This window comes from Pimephales promelas, chromosome 14 (genome assembly GCF_988280905.1).
Source record: "Pimephales promelas chromosome 14, fPimPro1.hap1.1, whole genome shotgun sequence".
NCBI classification, from domain to species: Eukaryota; Metazoa; Chordata; class Actinopteri; order Cypriniformes; family Leuciscidae; genus Pimephales; species Pimephales promelas.
Genome location: NC_142782.1, coordinates 11,723,329 through 11,743,412, shown reverse-complemented (window position 1 = coordinate 11,743,412; position 20,084 = coordinate 11,723,329). Strand labels below are relative to the sequence as shown.

Here is a 20,084-nt window from a genome sequence, read left to right as displayed (position 1 = left end):
AAATACACTTTAGAATTAGGATGCCCAACCTCTTAATAGCAATAAAAATAAGTCTATCGTGGCTTTATAAGGCTGTTATTTGATTGAAAAAAAGTCATTAACACATCTCCATCCAACTACTATACGTCATTCATTCAAAATCGACATGAAATTTAAGGCAAATGATGACACAATCTGCATTTAACATAAGATGGTGTGCACTTTATCAACAGTCATGTCTGTTTGGAGCATTTTAGTGCTAGTAATTCCAATTATCCTATATGTATCTATACTATAATGACATATTCACAAGTACAAATACTATAATGAATGTCTGCAATGTCAGCTTCTGTACTTCCATACTGCATATATTGCCTTTTCAGTGAGGTATTAAAAAAATCACTCGATCTATCTCTTGTAGGTTTGGACCAGCCATTTGGAAGTTATTTCTTAAATGGGAAGGTAAAATCCACTCTAGAGGCTTAGTATCTACTAGCTAGTTTGTAACTAACTCTGTACTTCATTCTGTTGCACCATTTGTTCATAAGGCAGAACATAGCAAGAAGGTCGTCAGATCTGTTAAGAAATGTGTAGTTGCATAATATGACGTTTACCCTCATGATCCAATATAGCGGTCTTCAAATATGTGAGCAGAAGTTGTGTTGAAATTCAGTTTAGGATTTTTATTGTCAAGGACAGGATTGTATCCTTCATTATAACTTCTTTTGCCTCGCGTAGAGTTTCCTTATGAATAACATAATACGTTGTTTTTTCATGTAACATAATAACATGCTCAACACTGTTGGGATGTTGACTGTCGGGACAGATGCACACAGCGGCGTGCTGTTAGGATGGGTTTCGTGTTGATGGGCCGCTGACAAAGTAATCTATTTATGTAATCTCTCTCTTAAAATGTAAGCAAGTATAAATGTTAGCATTATCATATAGGTCTAAAGAATTGAAGTCTGTCAGGTAAAAGAAGAGCTAATTGATTCAGTCTGTCTGCTATTCTATTCCAACCATTACTCCTGATTGGAGACTTCCGTAAATATTTAGTTACATAGAGTCATGCTTCAACTAAGTTTAATGGTGCAAGGAAAAAACATATAGAAGTGGGTAAGTTGTAACTTAGAGCCAATTTATGTCAAAACTAGACAAAAGCCCTATTTGCACGGGATAAGTATTACCTGGTGACCTCTAGTCATTTGCAATAATTGCGGAGTGAGATAAATGAGATCACTCTGGTATCCTTTCATATGTTGGAACGGGCCAGCAAAGCTTGAAATATTATATTTCCCCCATATAATGCAAGTAAATATACAATAATATCTCTTTTACATTCAACTAAGTGCCTCAAACAAAAGTGTGAGTGTTTTTTTTTTAAACGTTTCCAACATGTTTAACATAAACAACTAAATGGTGGATTTCAAAATGTTTGAGAAAGAAACAATGAGCAACTAAATGCTTAAGTGAACAGAAGGTGTTTCTCAATGTCAAGGATACTTCCTTGGCAAGACGGGTCCTTCCAACACTGTAAAAAAAATATTTTCAAGATTTGTTATCACAACATATTTTCTTTTGTCTAATTAACTTTATAATAATTTATTTAGTTGAGATAACTTATTATTTTGAGTTTCTGATGATTAAATTATTCTCTTTCATTGTATTAACTTACTTTTTCCAGTTCAATCAACTTAAAATTTGAAGGCAACCGGTTACTTACTTTTTTAAGTTAAACCAACAATATTTTTTACAATGTAGTAATCACAACAATTTTTCTTTTGTCAAATTAACTTAAATAATTTATTTAGTTCAGATAACATATAATTTTGAGTTTCTGATGATTCAATCATTCTCCTTCATTGTATTAACTCACTTTTTCCAGTTCAATGAACTTAAAAATTTTAAGGCAACCAGGTTACTTACTTTTTTAAGTTAAACCAGTTTTTTTTTTTTTTTACAGTGAAGTCATTTCCTTCAGAGGCTAGGCGAAGCTCATCTTTAGCATTCGGAGAACACGAAAATGCAACAGGCTAGCAAGTACACGTCATTGCGTCAGTACATCAGTGAAAGGTCCGCTTTCGGCACTGCAAAAATGGTAGTGCTACTGGTTTAAACAGTCGACAGTCCTTATTTTGTCTTGCCAGCCCTCATAGAAATAAATAAATAAAAGTAAGGGATAATATATAGCGAGACGGCTGTTATAGCAAATACAACCCCGCGAACTCTAACGCGAGGGGTCTTGAATCAGCCTGAAGGGGTTGTATACTCGCTATACATTTTCCTACTTGACATGGCTACCTACCAAATGAATAAAAATATTAACTTAAAAACAATTATATTACTGGAGTGAACAGAACTGCGTCCATAGCAACATGATCTAGCTGTTAAAACATGTTATATGAAGTAAAAAGTGAATCACCAGTAAAAGGGAACAGCTTTAAATCCCCCCTCTACAAATCAGTTAAGCCGATATGTTTAATAGTTTAATAAACATTAAATAAATGGCGAAACTGAAATTATACTTAAACCTTACATTTGAAAGCATATTGCCGTTATCGTCCGACATTTTTTATTTTTTTGAACAAGATAGCACCCAAAGATTGTGGGTGACTTGAGAGCGCGAAGGCTACACATATGCATCCTTTCCTATGTATGGGATATTTTCCGAATGAAGGACTCAGTCCTTGGTTGAAATTCTGAGGATCCTCGACATTGGAACATTCCTTCGACGGATTTCGATGATGTAGCATCCTCGAAATTCCGGCTTCCGAAGATCCTTCCTTGACATTGAGAAACGCTTAGAATGTTAAGCGTTTATGTTTCCTGGTGGACTATTAAAGACAGTGACATCCTAGAGTCAGCCAATCAGACTTAGACTTCTAACTTTGCAAAAGTGATGTCCGAGTACGGTACATCAAGAACACACACACACATATATTTTCATTCTGATCTCATTGCTCAGTCTCAGGTGATCCACACGCCAATCCAGAAGGGGGGGCAACGCTTTTTGCTAACCGCCACAACAGGGAAGAAAAGAGCAGAAGATGAAGTGACAATCTACACACCAACCCAACCTAAGAGTTCAGATGGCATGCAAAAGCTGAATTTATGAATTTAATATATGCCGAATTTCCATTATTTTTCTAACGTGTTCCACTAATTTCACGGAAATGAATCTGAGACGGCAGAAAGCGGCATCCTGTTTGTTTTTTATTGTGAGTCTGCACAAATAAAAATAGACTCTTTACAGTTTCAAATGTCTTACTCTATACCTGTATGACCATAATTTATGGGTCGTGATGTTATGATGAGACAAAATTGGATGTCTCGGGTGACTATTTATACTGTATATGCAATGTAATTTAATATATATATATATATATATATATATATATATATGCACACACACTGTATATATATATATATATATACTGTATATATATATATATATATATATATACACACTGTATATACATACATGCATACATACTGACATACGTACATTCACAAACACTCTCATGAAGCAAAACCCAGACTCGACTCTCATTACACTCTCATTACACTCTCTCACTGTTTCCCATTTCATTCTCGCTCAACAGATAAACAAACATTCAACTAAAATGACTCTCCTTCATCCTGTCCACATCATCTCATTCCTTTCCTTGATCTCTACCTCTATTTCACACTTTCCACTTCTTTACCTCCTCTCTCTCCCTTCTTTCACTCTCTTGGTCTCCCTCCCCCTCTATCAACTCAGTCACTGTGCAGCCGCACATAATTAGCTCTAAACAGCGCACTGCTCTCCCCCACATCTGGAAAGAGTTTAGGCATGGCAGTTTCCTACCAGGACAGCTAAATATTTAGGTTCAGACTCACTGTGTATGGATGAACTCATGATAGAGGGGAGGAGCAAGAGGAAAGAGAGTTTAAGTTTGTGCGGAGAGGGGGAGCCAGTGGAAAAATGGCCGTTTATGGTAAATATATTGGGCTTTATACCACAAAGTAGCACCAAATGACTTGTATATGCCAACGGTATACACTAATGCGGAGAGGATTTATGAGTAATTTAGGATGTAATGGAAACCTGGAGAAGGCTGACGTGTGGAACGGCATCAAACAGCACGCACAGAAAGCGATCAGTTACCCACAGAGGTCAAAGCAGTTAAACTCTAATATGGAGGTGTAGCCACAAATCCTCTGCCGAGCTGCTTGACAAACAACGAGAAGCAGCCAATGAAAGGCTCTCACTGAACAAACCGCATCTCTCCTGTGCCTAACCGAGTGCTTTGGGTGATTTACAGTTTTAAATATATTTGAAAGAAGGGCAGAGGCGAAATGTGGGGAGCAAGGAAACAGAAGAAGCAGTCGGAGCAGCGGCTGAGAGGTTAGCGGACGTTCTCCGACACATTGAGATGTGGGGTTCGGCGAATTTTAATCCAGTTCATGTTATATCTCGATACTGCCAACAACCCATAAGTGGACTGTCATGTCAGGCAAAAACAATGAAACGGCAAAAAAAGGGGAAAAGTAATATATAAAAAGAAATCAAAAGTCGTGCAGACAACCAAAGAAAAATGTACTTAAGAAGCATGATATTTACTTAAATGTACAATCTCTACTGCCACAAGTCCCTAATTCATTCAGGTTATGGTCTATGGATGAACAATAAGGATGGAGAATATACGATTTTGGGTAATTACTGAGGTCACTCCTCCACATTTTCCCTCTCCACCAATCAGATTAAGGGATGCCATCTGCTTATCTAACCTAATCAGCTGAGGAATGCCAGATGTTGTGTTGCAGGCCGGCAGCTGGTCCAACAGATAACCTTTACCAAAATGACTGACCCCAGAAATCACATTCTGACCTCTTGAGGCCTGTATGTTTAGAGCTGGTGAGATACAACAATCACTTATGTATAGGGTTGGGAACCGAGAACCGGTTCTTTTCCAGAACCGGTTGTGTTTTTGAAAAAATACCGGAACCGTGCAAAATTCCTAAGTTTCGGTTCCGAAAACGGTTCTGATGCCGATGCGATATCATCATGTGGGCGAAGTGCTGGGAGTAGAAGACGCCGTCTTATTCCTAAATGACAAAAACTTCACCACTGAAGTTGCGATTTGCTCTCACACGCGTTGCATTTGTCACACACAGACACACGCACGCTGCGCGCGCCGACCGCCGAGTCACTCTCTAGCCTACATTCAAATCTGTTTGCGCTGAGAGAGAGAGAGAGCAGTTGTCGATATGAAACTGCTTTGCAATCACAGTCTCCATATTTATTTGTTTCACATATTCAAATGATTTCCGTTCAGTGGCGTAACTTTGTTTTAAAAAGTGGGTGGGACATGTGTATAAATAAACGAATCACGTGACACGTGAATAAAAACATAAATCCGACTTTAAAACATGTCCAGTGGAATAGCCTATACAGAAAGTCCTGTAAAATTAAACGAATAAATTGACCTAATAATGTGAATAAAGATTATAAAAACAAAAATATCCATAAAAGTTTTAAAAGTAAATTAACTATTAAGCCAGAATGTTGATAACTGATTTTTTGCAGAACACATGCACGATTGAAATTTAAATTTGGCTTATATCCATTGTACACACAAACTGCTGTACAATTAAACGAATAAATGGGCCTAATAATATAAATAAAGATAAAAAAAAGTAAATTAAAAAAATTAAATTAACTATTAGGCCAACATTTTGATAACTAAACGTTTGCACAGTGCTCACAAATAAAATAAAATTATGCTTATATCAATTGTACAAAAAAATGCTATAAAATCAAACGAATCAATGGGCCTAATTATATATAAATTAAACTTAAAAAAAAGAAAGAAAGAAAGAAAATGAATTGCTTTCCTTATCTACAGTTATTTTGAGTTCACCTTCAAGAACACAAGTTAAGTTTGGACAATGTCTGAGGCTTCAGACTCATGCGGTGGTTGCGGAGAAAACCGTCTCTGCCCTTGCAGACCCGCTTGGGATGCTGAACACAATGCGAGCTTCTTTAGCCAGGAAAAAAATGGAGTCAGACTCGTGGTGTGAGCGGAGCGAAATTGGAGCGGGAAATAGGGCGACGCTCAGTCCTTTTAAAAAATGCCCATTTGCGCTCTGTCCAAGATCCGCCCGCTCGCGCTCCACTCCGCTCACATGCTCTGCACCGGAACGAACAAATAGTCTCCGAAACGGATTGAAGCGCGCATGTGAAGATGTGAAGACTGTGTGTGAGCCACGGGATACACTGTAACCGCGCTACCGATCGCAAGCGGCAAAGAGCACTTTGATCACTTGATTTAAAAAATAACGTATTTCAGGGCTAGATCGCTTCTTTTATTTTACAAACGAACTAAATTGATGGTCTTTCAGTTGGAGATGTTTTATTTATTTCTACAGTTAGATCCGTGCCGCGAGAGCTTTTTAAAGTGGTGGGGACAATATCGACCCTGGCAAAAAGTGGTGGGGACATGTCCCACCCGTCCCACCCGCAAATTACGCCCCTGTTTCCGTTACAGAATTAGTGAGATTATAGTTTGAGTAAACATTGACGGTAGTGGTCAAAACAGATGCAGTCCGTATATTTTTTGTGTTCAGAATTTACAAAATATATACAATGAGCGAGTGCATCATAATGTTTTTTTTTTCAAACCGTGTTTTTGTCTTATCTTGAATCACTACGTAAAGTCTGTAATAAGCGTTAATACTCGGACTTCTTTAGACTGGCCGGCGGATCGCAGCTGCTGCGGAGTAGCCCAATGCCTGCGTGACTCGTCATGGACATAAACAGAGAGAAGTAGCTCCGGCAACAATGTTCTTCCGCAAGACGCATGCAGTTCTGTTTATTAACTGATAGAGCGCCGATTTATCCAGTAATGAAATAAGTAAAGTCTTTATGAATCAATCATTCAAACCGTTTAAAAAAATAATCTGTTCTACACACATATGTGTGTTAAAGCATATACTATTCCTTCTGAGAGGGTATTCTTCACTGTTGGAGATACAATAAAGGAGAGGTCTAAATTATTATAGAGAATGCAGAATTTTTTTATTTCCTTTATATATATATATATATACAATTTTTTTTTGCAAAGATTGCTTAATAATATTTTGAGTTTGTTTACATTACCAGTCTGTTAAACTAATTTGTCATGTACTATAAGAAATAAACACAAAAAGGATTGTGGATTTTTCTCTTACTAATATTTTTAATTGAATGGGAACCGGAACCGGAACCGGAACCGGAATCGTTTGGCGGAACCGGAATCGGAACCGGAACCGGAAAATTTCTCACGATTCCCAACCCTACTTATGTACGGTTAGAGCTAAAACCGATTGTTAAACTGATTTTCTCAGCCACATTCCTCTGAAACTGAAATGAAAATGAAGTAACATACAGTACTCAGATACAGTGTCTGCTGTGAGACTTCTAAAACACCAAGAAATGTACCGCACTACCCATAATTCCCCTTCTCTGCCTGAGACACACCGACACAGACTCCATAAGGGGGAAGATACTGACTACTTATAGGAAAATGAATGAGATAGATTTGGATTTGGCAGTGTCATGAACAATTCAGTCCACCCGTTTAATCAAGCCTGTCTTCACTCTCAAATATAAAGGTTCTTTATGGGCATTGATGAACCTTTTACATCCATGGAAATTTTCCATTGCACAAAAGGTTCTTTATAGTGGAAAAAAAGGTTCTTCAGATTGATAAAATGTTCTTCGCACAAAGAACATACTTGTTCTGTTAAGAACTGTTCACTGAAAGCTTCTTTTGGGGAACCCAAGATGGTTCTTTTATATGGCATCAAAACCCATTTTGAAAGCTTTATTTTTTAAAAGAGTTGGACCAAAGGATGTGCTGTGTGTAATGCCTGATGAACCAGTGTAAGGACTACTGTGATTCCATGATTAAGTGACTTGTGTAGGTTACAGACTAAACTAGTCTAGCATGTTATGCAAGTGGCATTTTATAACAACAAATTGACTGAAGAACAATGTGTAGCCTACGCGCTGGCTACTGCATCTTATATAGGACGTGGCAGACTCTTAAGGAGGCTTTAACCCGTGCTGTCGTCTCCATCGGTTTCAAAACATGTCTCCGAAAGAAAATACGTTGAAAGATACAGGATAACTATCCGAAATCCGTATCATATCTCATGTAATCACTCAATCAGTGTTGCAAACATTAGCCGCTTTCCGACCAAGTAGTTATAGGAACTTAGTTATAGGAACTGTCCACTTCTAAACAGTTCTAAGAACTACTCTCCCCAAACTCGGTTTTGCTGCTTGCGTTCGCACTGGCCAAGTGGCCATAGGAACTGGTAGGAGGGGTAACGCAGACACGGCGACGGGCTTTATAGCGTCATCACTAGCGTAGCGCGGCCACATACAACAACAACAAACCAGCATTTAAGCACAATCAGAATTATTTAATTAATTTCATTCTTTTAATGGCAAAATTTTATGTTCATAAATGCAAATTCTCCTGTAAAAAGCCTAATTTTATTTTTTTTAGGAAAGAAATTGAGCTTTATATTGATTCACTCCGATTTTCTATGAAGCAAAAAGCGTTTAAAACATTGAAAATATGCAAATGTTATAATATCTTTATATAAGTTTACAATACCCCCCTAGTATGAAAGACTTTGTGTAATTTATATATTGTATGTTAATTTTGCTGTATACATGTCTGTACTAAGATTGTTCTTAATAAATAAATAAATAAAAACAGAAAACAAAGACCGATTGCAATGTTCCTGTTCTGCCTTGCCGGGACCCTAATTAACGGAGAACGAACGGCGGCGTTTAAAGATTATGCTTGAGTTCTGTACAGAGAAACACAGAAGACGAAGGCTCCAGCGTAATATGATATTAAGTAAAATGATGACAGAAGATAAAAGAGCAGAGCGCAGGAGGCAAACAAAACAACGGGTAAGTTTAGCTAGCATTAGCAATTAGCTGGTTGAATGCGTTATATTTGTATAACCAATCAACGTAGACCTAGGGAAAGGGAACTAAAAAAGTCCTCGCTCTAGACTAGGTACTGAAAGAGTTATAGGAACTACGGTCTGAGGAACTAAAAAATCCCCAATTTAGTCCGGTCGGAACACGAGAAAAAAAGGGTTATAGGAACGGTTCTAGGAACTGCAAAAGTCCCTCCGGTCGGAAAGCGGCTATTGTCACGTAACATTATACCTCAGAAAAGCCATAAACTTGAAAGTCAGCAAGGAAAATAACTAACTAATAAGACGAGCATTTTGCTAAATATAGTATGCACCATATTACATAAACTTTTTTTTTACGGTTATTTAATATTTAATGTATGTTTGAATGAATCTGTCAAGTTTTATGACAGCCACCATTTAAAGCAAAACAAACTGGATTGGACACTTAATTTTGTATAAGTATTATAAAATGATTATGATAAAATGGACTTAAACTGGGTGCTCGCATACTGTGTGTAATGAAACGCATCGTTTTCATTTTATTCCTCAGAGACTACAGAGAGTGAACTCGCGCTCTGCTGCCACACTGGAGCGCACTCGCCACCAACTGGGAATTACAGTTACAAGTTACAAAAGATCACCCTCAGTGTAAACGGTCAAAATTATCAACACATTCTCATCCGAGGGCGTCATATAGATGACGCTTTTGAAATTGCGTCTAAATCCGACACACTTGGCATCCTTTTGCGTCAATATAACATGCTTCGGTTATGGGTAGGTTCAGGACTGAGGTAGTGTTAGGGTTAGACCACTAGGAGGCGCCTTCTGGCCCATATAAATCTGCGTTTCATATTGATGCTAAAGGGTGCGATGTGCGTCGGATGTAGACGCAATTTCAAAAGCGTCACCTATATAACGGCTTGGGATGAGACCGGGCTGAAATGATGGACGGCCTTTATTTTTTCGTTACTGCTAAAAAAAATTCCAAAAATTGTTGGTCACACATCCCGTCTGACCAGCCACGTTCAGGCTTTTTTTTTGCATCTCCAGATTTTATCTAAATGGATTTTAGAAAGTCTGGACAGCAAAAAAAAAAAAAAACATGAAATTGGATTTCTTCAAACCACACATATGGAGGTTGTTCGAAATGCAATTCTAGAGAGATGCGTCTCAGTCTGGGTGCTCTGGCTGTTCAAAACGGATTTCTTAATTGTCTTTTGCATTACTCTTAATGTGACACGCATCGATAATGGAAAGCGATGGCGGAAATAAAGTATATGGTGTTCAAATGGTATCACCAAAGACTTCAGCATTTTCCTGTGCAACAGAGGAGTTCCGCACCACAACTTTACAGGGTCGGTTTATATTGTAGAGTGAGAAACAAACATGGCGGACGTATAAAACATTTGCGGAAATAAAAGAAAAGGGTTCAGATGTAGTTGTGTTATTCTTCCTTCTGTCAGCTCCCTTTCTAATTTGGTATCCTTTTGATTCCACGTGACAAACTACAGTGTGCGTTTGTCATCGGGGTTCCTTCCACACAACAGATTTTTTACCGTAAATATTCAACATGTTGGATATTTACAATTTGAGATCGGTGCAGCCACGACATTCTTCTGAGCAGATTCAATCACTCTTAACACACATCGCACCACAGGAGGATCTGATCAAATAATCTGTAGAAGCAACAAGATAATAAGGACTTTACCTAGGATTGTCGGAATGAGAATTGGAACTGGACCCAAAATCGGCCATATTATCTTGTAGTGCAACATGACATCATGACTTTTGCTTAAACATACACGCCACTTTCGAGTCAAGTGGCATGTTATCTCTACGCATTTTGAGCTATCTGTGTGTATCCACGTGTATGCCTACGCCATTAACGTCTGAGTGATTCCGTGTGTCTGTACACGGCGTCAAATGTCCGTGCGAAACGAAGCAAAATGTACATCTACATCTGGGGAGCGATCTTTTTTTTTCCTAGGATGGTAAGGGAACAGTCATAAATGCCATCCCAGACAGCAAACTGACATTGAATCAACGTGGAAACGACGTCTCTCATGACATCGAAACAACGTTGATTTTGCTCATCGAATTAACGTTGAACCAATGTCAGACTTCAAAGCTAAATGAAAATCGAAAATTGGTTTGCTTTCATAACGTTGAAACAACGTTGATTTCAAGTTGATTTTCCGTTAGTTTTGAAAGAATGACGCGTCTGACGTTGGTTCAACGTTAATTCGATGAGCAAAACAATGTCAGATCAACGTTGTTTCGATGTCATGTTTCCACGTTGATTCAATGTCAGTTTGCTATCTGGGATTAACCCCAGTGACGGTTAGGTTTAGGGACGGGGTTGAGGTAAGTCATATATTTATGTATACAGTAATAACGTTAAGTCAACAGCGTTCATAAACACGCTGAAAAGCGATTATGCGTGTTCATAGCACGCCAAAAATGGAAATACGAATTGGCGTGTCATACACACGCTACTTCATGAGCTCAGTCTGTGTAGTGTGAGTGCCTTAAGAGATCCAAAATGTGCAGGTTTGGGGGATATTTAATTGTTTGTGAAAAAAAACTAAAATAATACATCAGCTTCATAGCAGATTCCAAGTGATTAATGATTTAGGACATTCCAATTGAACCCATTGCATGTGTTCCGCCAGTATTGGGCACCCCTGCTACTTCTGCAAGCAATGACGTACATCCGAGTCAATGCACCAGAGGCAAGTTAGCAAGAGAAGTGGAACACAGCTCATGTCAGCACACCGTAGGAAGTCGCACGTTTCAAATAAAGGAGCCAATCAACCTTTTTTTTTTTGGTGATTGGTAAATATTGACAAGCAGCTTTGAAGTTTTTGGTCCCATTCAAGCAGGTGTGAGCCAAAATGGCCACTGAGTGGACTGGCTTGCCTTAAAGGGTATCATTCACCTCTACAAGAACTATTTTTACACAGACATTCCACATTTTCTCCTGGTGCAGTGAAGAGCGGCTGAAAAAGATGAGCAAGAAAGACAGGTGATGATTCCCAGAGTATATCTGGTCTCTGAACAATCAAAGCACGAAAACAACAGCATCGTCACAATTTCAAACATCGCATCTAAACAGACAAAAAGCCAATCCCAAGAAACAGTTAGATCAACTACCTTGAAAACCCCCCAACTAAACTAGTGCTGAGTGCAGGATTTTCAATAACCGTTGCTCATTTTCCCTTCAGGGGGCAGGAGACTATGAATACTTCTAACACACAAAGCCTCATAAAACTGCCACACGGTGCGCTTTCCACATGCTCGGAAAACAAATAAACGATGGTAAGAGGTGCAAAAGGCTCATGAGAACTTGTATCCGACCGCCTCCGCCGTCTGCCACCCAGCCTACTTTTGCCCCCTTCCTAGCTTTTTTTTTTTTAAGTCCATTTCCTCCGGTTTCGCAGAGGCAATGTGTTGAGCAGATGTGAGCAGTTATTAAGCAGAACCACTAGCCTCTTTAAATGGAGTCCTGGCTACCCCGGGCCTCCTCCTCCGAGGGGACCAATCCTCGGGCTGCATACTCCTCTCCTGGGCTTGTTCGCAGCGTTTCGAGTGCTTTTAATGTTTATGTTTTTACGACAGCCATGTGCAGGCGAATTCTGCTCCTGCTGGGAAGGGGAGCAGAAGGGCATCATGGGAAGGCAGAGTTCTGAAACGACGAGCGTTTTATTCCTGCTTTTCCACACCAATTTTAAGGGCGGATACTAGCAAAGACGTTGGACGGCTGCACGGGTGTCCGTGTCAAGAAACAGACGAAAAATAGCACTCTCCTCACCAAAACAAATACACACAGCTCTAAAATGATCTCCCTTGTCTCACACAGGGATTAAGTGCATACTTTGTCCGACAAGTATTTTGTACAGGCGCCGAAAGTATCTGAAGTTCTAGAATAGTCATCCAGATTACCAGGTAATATCACAATAGGTCATAACTAGCTGCAGCCAAACTTTGGAGTGGGTTTAACTTCCTTCCTGTGCAGACATTATGAATATGGTCCATTATGAACAGACTGGGATATTACAGCGCAGGGAAAGGAAGGAGACGGATGGCCATTAAAAGTGCACTTTTTATTCTCCATTAGCATGGCCAAGTCAGCTGAAGACTAGAGGACCTGTGTGCATATGTGTTTTTGGGGACAGAGGACCGGGTTTCCTTTGCTGTCAGATGGTAGGCATGTGTAAAATGACAAGTTCTGCAACAAACTCCTCTTCAATGAAAATGAAAATGAAATGAATGAAAATATGAGCCGAAACAATGAGCTGGTAGCGTCACACTCAGTAGAGTTTGATTGTTTCACTTTGTGAAACATTCAAGCCAACCCACTAAACACTGGACGTCGGATAGACGTGCAGATCATGTCTATATTGGGTCCATTGGTCCATGACCAATTCTGGACATCCATTTGACGTCCAAACTAGGTCCACTATTTGGACGTCCAACCATGACCCAATTTGGACGTCATATTGACGTTCAACATTTGACCGTTGAACTGGGTCATTTTTTTGGGACCTCATTTCTTGGACGTCTATTACAGGTGCAGGAAATTTACATGATTAATATGCAATGTTTTTTTTATTTACAAATATCAACATTGTTGTTATCAACATGATTAATACATATGAATACAGATTATTTATAATTATTTAAGATAGTTTTCCAAAAACTGCATTTGATTGTCTCAAGCAGAAGGTGGTAATTGACACATAAAAAGGTCTAATGCTGTCAAACAGTAGCGCGTTGGCACTTGTGAAACAGCCACCTAGTGCAATGCTTAGATCCAGGGTTTGATTCAGTTATAGAAGTTATAGAAGATACTATATTTGATGTTGAAAAGACGTCCACAAACGACCACATTTGGTCCCAGCGACGTCAATATTAGACGTGCAAAAGACGTCGCCTGGCGTTACAAAACAACCCCTTCAGTGGACTGAAATTGGACGTCCAAAAATTACATAGAAAAGACGTCACTCTAACGTCACATTGCGCAGTGGGAAAACAAAAATGATTGTTGGTCAAAGAATCTTGGTCAAACAGCACATAATGACAGAATCTCTGTACTCAGTACAGTATTCACCATATAGTATAATAATGTTTTATGGCTGTGAGGTTGAACAACTGATAACAAAACTATTCTGAATGAATTTGAATAAATTGAAAAATGTCAAGTCATCTTCATTTCTATAGCGGCTTTAACAATGTAGACTGTTAAAAATGGAACCTTTAAAATGATTTCATCAAAGAATCAATTGATATAAATAAAAATTGGTATTGGCATTTTTAATAATCAAAGCCACTTAGTTATTGTACACTAGTTATTTTATTATTTTGAGATGTGCTCTTGTTTGAGATAGTTAATATCATCTATTTTAATGTTAATTTACTTCAACAAAGGTTAATCATTTTCCAATAAACGATAACCACATCTAAACACCTGGATAAACTCAGATAATATGAGTCTTTCTCATTGCAAGTCTATTGATGTTACTGTAAATTTTTCTTATACCAAATGATGGCACATATATTTGTAGTAATAAGTGAGTTGTGAAAAAAAATGTAGAGTAAAATGTAAAAATTGTTACAGTTGGCCCTGCACTCCCCTATAGAGTTAAATTTTGACAGCTGCTCAAAGCTGCTGTCTAAGATCTTGTACAGTAGTCACCAAAAAGTGACCGACCTTTGTCTTCAGCAATCTTGTACCGGTTTACATCTTCCAGACGGTTGCTGTCACAATTACTAATTTTATGAGATGCTATAGACATACATTGTCTAATCAATATGTTCAATGACACGTTTCTGTATCTTAAGACAACCTCTGTGTCATCAATCATCCTTTGCTGAAGTTCTGCATCTTCAAATGTTTGTTTGAAATTTCTCCTTCAGTGAATCAGGCTTAATGGTATTCCCAAACAACACCCCACATCCTCAGGTATAATTTACTGCACAAACCAGCTCAATATATAATTATATTGAGAAGCTGATTTTTAGTATCGTACTTTACAGTTTCTTAATATTGTACTTGATTTCATGAAATATGCAGACTGATAAAGAACAGTGATAAAGAGTTGCTAAATAATGAAAATGAACAAAATACTCACAGAGAGACGGTTCTGTTGGGTAGCAGATTGACTTCTGGCGTTTCAGTCAGCTCCTTACCAACGCAGCTGACTTTCCTCCGCGCTCCGGGCGCAGGGTGAGCTTTACCGCGGTCCTCCGCGCAGCTGCAGCCGCTGGAGAGGAGCTCCGGACAGCCCGCAGAGACTCTGTGAAGCAGCAGCAGGAGAAACACACGAACCCAAAACGGGATCCGGACGCAGAGTCCCGACATTGTCCCCCACACTATCAACTGTGCGGTCCCAGGTCAGCCCATGACATCAGGGCACAATCTTTTCTGGGTGATAAGCAAAGTATCAATGCTGAGACAGAGACAAGTTACTCCTTTCTGAGTATGAATGGATAGATCTCGCCGGTATATACTGCAACACTCACTTCTGTTAACAAATGACAGCACTCCTGTCGCTGAAGCAATAAATTATATCCATCATGTCATTATTCCATCATGCACTTTCTTTCCTCCAGGTCCCATATGAAACGGAATAATTTTGTAGCACTTTACAAATGTGACGCGCAAACGAACGGCGCGGAGAAATGTCACTCTGTCGCCTTTCTAAGAAAAGAGAAGTTGTTACTCTTGTGCTCTTGAGCGCAGCGCAATTACGAGTCCTCAAAGCAGCTGTTGTCCATACTTTTTTCCAAGCAGTATTTCACAGAAAAATTCGGTTTGATTTGTCATAAAGTTCCGGACGCGTATCAGCAAACATGACGGACTGCTCTGCTGCGCTCCGGAGTCCGTGTGGTGTAAATCGTAATCTGACTTTGAATAACGGTGCAGATCCTAATTCCAGGACTCTGGCGCTTTTCCTCTGCCATCCTGTCACACTCACATTCAGCTCCAGCCACAGTGCGCACATTCCTCTCCCTGAGCCGCGCGGTCCTAGCGCAGCTAATTTCATGCCTCCCATATAAATCTAGTTATTAGCCTACATACCAGAGATTATGTTACTCTAAATCATTATTATGGTAATGAAATGTACTATGTATTTAGGCCTACATTTATGAGAGACAGGGGAATGGGCAAGTGAATGTAAAAAAAAAAAGTAATTATCTTACATAGGCCTAGTGTAAGGCGCCATTCACATAGCGCCTAAAAACTCGTAGAAAACGCTACACGCACCGCATTCTCGTTCTCCTTTTTCCAAAGCGCTAGGTTGCGCTCCGGAGGCATCTGTCCTTGCTGTGCTTGGTTCTTGTCACGTGACCTACATGCGGCATTCTGAAAAGTTGAGATGTTTTATCTTGATGCGGCGCGGGCATGCTTGGAAAAAAAAACGGTGTGTCGCACCGCGGCTGCATCGCTCCCATTGAACGCGCATACCGTGCACCTACATTTGAAATAATGAACTTGAGCGTGTAAAAGATGCGATATGTGAACAAGCTCTATTTGTTTTGTATACAATATCACAATGTAGGCTAATCTTCATAAAACAATCTCAATTCAATATTTTATGATTTAGATGTACAGTATCCGGTTTATCAAGTGAAAGAGGTCATGCCGTTTTAAAGGGATAGAAAATGCCATTAAACGTACAGTATGCGATTTTTGGCCACCAGGGGTCACTCGTTTAAAATAATAACAAAAGACATACTTTGATGACGTCGGGAAAGAGCGTGGGCTCACGGGAGTTGTTGTCGCTGTCAATGACAACCAGCTCAGCTCATGACATGACATCATCGTTTCACAAAATATACGGATATACGGCATCTCTCTGTAGATTTAGTTTGTCGAGAAGCTTTAAATGCAACCCCAATGTTTACCTGTGTCATGCTTCTCCTGTCCCAAACCCTTCTCGGGTCATATTTTTCAGGTACGTTTGAGCTTTAGCTAATGAGCTGGCTGTAGCAGCAGAACGTGCAGGCAAAGCGTAATCGTGGTCCATAACTATTATACAGATGAATATAAATATTAATATTACGCTACTTCAATGAATGACCTATTTTAGAACATTTTTCATATATAGAGCCAACGCATTCTCATCCCAAAGCGCCATATACAACGCTTTTGCAAAAGCGTAAATATCCAACGCACATGGCACCCTTTAACGTCTAATGAGACGCTTCGGTTATGGTTAAGTTTAGGTATGGTGTAGGGTAAGGGTTAGACCACTAGGGGGCGCCTTCTGCCCAAATATATCTGCGTCTCATTTCACGTTAAAGGGTGCCATGTGCGTTGGATATTTACGCTTTTGCAAAAGCATCCTATATGGCGCTTTGGGATGAGAACGGGCTCATAGAGCGCACCGGATTATAAAGCACATAAGATACTGCAGTCAAACATTTGACTGGGTTTGCGTAATTCATCCACTATGTGCTAAAGGCTAAAGGAGAGTATTCAAGAGTATTCAATGCCCGCGGCTCGCTAACAGCAACAGTTGGCTGTTTTGAATGAGACGACACGGTTACTGTGAACGGGGAGCGCTTTATGTGCGAGCAGCACCGGGGACAGTGAGCGCTCGTGAGCGGGCACGTGATTTACACACATAAAAATACATACTACTTTTTTTATTTCGTCATTTTCTTTGCTTTATTGGCGGTAGTCCAGTGTTCCCCTTTGTGTTTGGCGGTTTCGCCGGGTTCCGCAAGGAAGTTAGAGAAAATAGAGGAGTCAAAGGTTATATGACGCCATAGACGGGCGACGAAACGGAAATAAAGAAACGTCCCGTGTCTTCGAATTAAACTATAAATTTCTCCGTAATTGAAATTTGGTGGAAACTGTCGGGATAATGTAAGTACATATCTAACAGAAATATATAACATAGATACAGTTATTTTTGCTATTTTTAATGCAGAAAAAATACATATTGTGGCTTTAACTACTCTGTCGACCCAATTGCAACTACCACTTTGACGCTTAAAAAAAGTTCATAAAGAAATCATAAAACTAACCCATGTGAATTGAGCGATTTAATCCAAATTTTTCTGAAGAGACAATTGCTTTATATGATGACCAGATTAAATATAGGCTTTTATTCACAAATAAACATTCATCAATGCACATGATCTGATCTGGTATACGGAGGCTTAAGCATGTTCGTTTAATCTATCAGGTTCATTCTCGTGCAACATGCTTAAGCTTCCGCAAAAACAACCAACGAGGTTCATTCTCATGTTACGCAGCGCATTTGACCTTCCGCAAAACAACCAATGAGGTTCATTATTGTGTTACGCAGCACGTTTGAGCTTCCTCAAGAACCAATGAGGTTCATTCTTGTGTTACGCAGCACGTTTGAGCTTCCTCAAGAACCAATGAGGTTCATTATTGTGTTACGCAGCACGTTTGAGCTTCCTCAAGAACCAATGAGGTTCATTATTGTGTTACGCAGCACGTTTGAGCTTCCTCAAGAACCAATGAGGTTCATTATTGTGTTACGCAGCACGTTTGAGCTTCCTCAAGAACCAATAAGGTTCATTATTGTGTTACGCAGCACGTTTGAGCTTCCTCAAGAACCAATGAGGTTCATTCTTGTGTTACGCAACACGTTTGAGCTTCCTCAAGAACCAATGAGGTTCATTATTGTGTTACGCAGCACGTTTGAGCTTCCTCAAGAACCAATGAGGTTCATTATTGTGTTACGCAGCACGTTTGAGCTTCCTCAAGAACCAATGAGGTTCATTCTTGTGTTACGCAGCACGTTTGAGCTTCCTCAAGAACCAATGAGGTTCATTATTGTGTTACGCAGCACGTTTGAGCTTCCTCAAGAACCAATGAGGTTCATTATTGTGTTACGCAGCACGTTTGAGCTTCCTCAAGAACCAATGAGGTTCATTCTTGTGTTACGCAACACGTTTGAGCTTCCTCAAGAACCAATGAGGTTCATTATTGTGTTACGCAGCACGTTTGAGCTTCCTCAAGAACCAATGAGGTTCATTCTTGTGTTACGCAGCACGTTTGAGCTTCCTCAAGAACCAATGAGGTTCATTATTGTGTTACGCAGCACGTTTGAGCTTCCTCAAGAACCAATGAGGTTCATTCTTGTGTTACGCAGCACGTTTGAGCTTCCTCAAGAACCAATGAGGTTCATTATTGTGTTACGCAGCACGTTTGAGCTTCCTCAAGAACCAATGAGGTTCATTATTGTGTTACGCAGCACGTTTGAGCTTCCTCAAGAACCAATGAGGTTCATTATTGTGTTACGCAGCACGTTTGAGCTTCCTCAAGAACCAATAAGGTTCATTATTGTGTTACGCAGCACGTTTGAGCTTCCTCAAGAACCAATGAGGTTCATTCTTGTGTTACGCAGCACGTTTGAGCTTCCTCAAGAACCAATGAGGTTCATTATTGTGTTACGCAGCACGTTTGAGCTTCCTCAAGAACCAATGAGGTTCATTATTGTGTTACGCAGCACGTTTGAGCTTCCTCAAGAACCAATGAGGTTCATTCTCGTGTTACGCAACACGTTTGAGCTTCTGCAAGAACCAATGAGGTTCATTCTCGTGTCACGCAACACGTTTGAGCTTCCTCAAGAACCAATGAGGTTCATTCTCGTGTCACGCAACACGTTTGAGCTTCCGCAAGAACCAATGAGGTTCATTCTCGTGTCACGCAACACGTTTGAGCTTCCGCAAGAACCAATGAGGTTCATTATTGTGTTACGCAGCACGTTTGAGTTTCAGCAAGAACCAATAAGGTTCATTCTCGTGTTACGCAGCAAGTTTGAGCTTTCTCAAGAACAAATGAAGCTCATTCTCACGCATCAAGCAGGTTTTGTTTATGTTTGCTCAATGTTTATATGTGAATAAAAGGCTAAATTCATTCTGTCCATAATATAATGCGATCGAGTCTCTTCTCGAGTCTCTTTCGAGTCTCTTTTTCTTACCCCTGAGAAATGGGAGCATTTCATATTCTTCATTAATGACTCCTTCTGTCTCTCTTAATATAACTAATAAATGTATGTTTGGGCTTGGCCTTTGACTTGTAATTAATGCTGACTACAAATCAGGCACTATGACCCAGTTGGTCAGTCCATTGTCGGTGCCTCCTTGGATCT

The 20,084-nt window shown here is 39.6% G+C and overlaps 1 protein-coding gene and 1 pseudogene across 1 annotated transcript in view; one reads left to right on the top strand and one right to left on the bottom strand.

Annotated features, from left to right (window-relative positions):
* The window catches only part of adgra2 (adhesion G protein-coupled receptor A2), a 106,322-nt gene extending 90,398 nt beyond the window's left edge, over positions 1-15,924 (bottom strand). Inside the window, exon 1 of the mRNA XM_039682570.2 lies at positions 15,078-15,924. Within this exon, the coding sequence (XP_039538504.2) occupies positions 15,078-15,307 (230 nt within the window). The 5' untranslated portion in view covers positions 15,308-15,924. The remainder of the gene's footprint in view (positions 1-15,077) is intronic.
* LOC148973681 (uncharacterized) lies at positions 14,931-19,861 on the top strand (annotated as a pseudogene).
* The last annotated feature ends 223 nt before the right edge of the window (positions 19,862-20,084 follow it).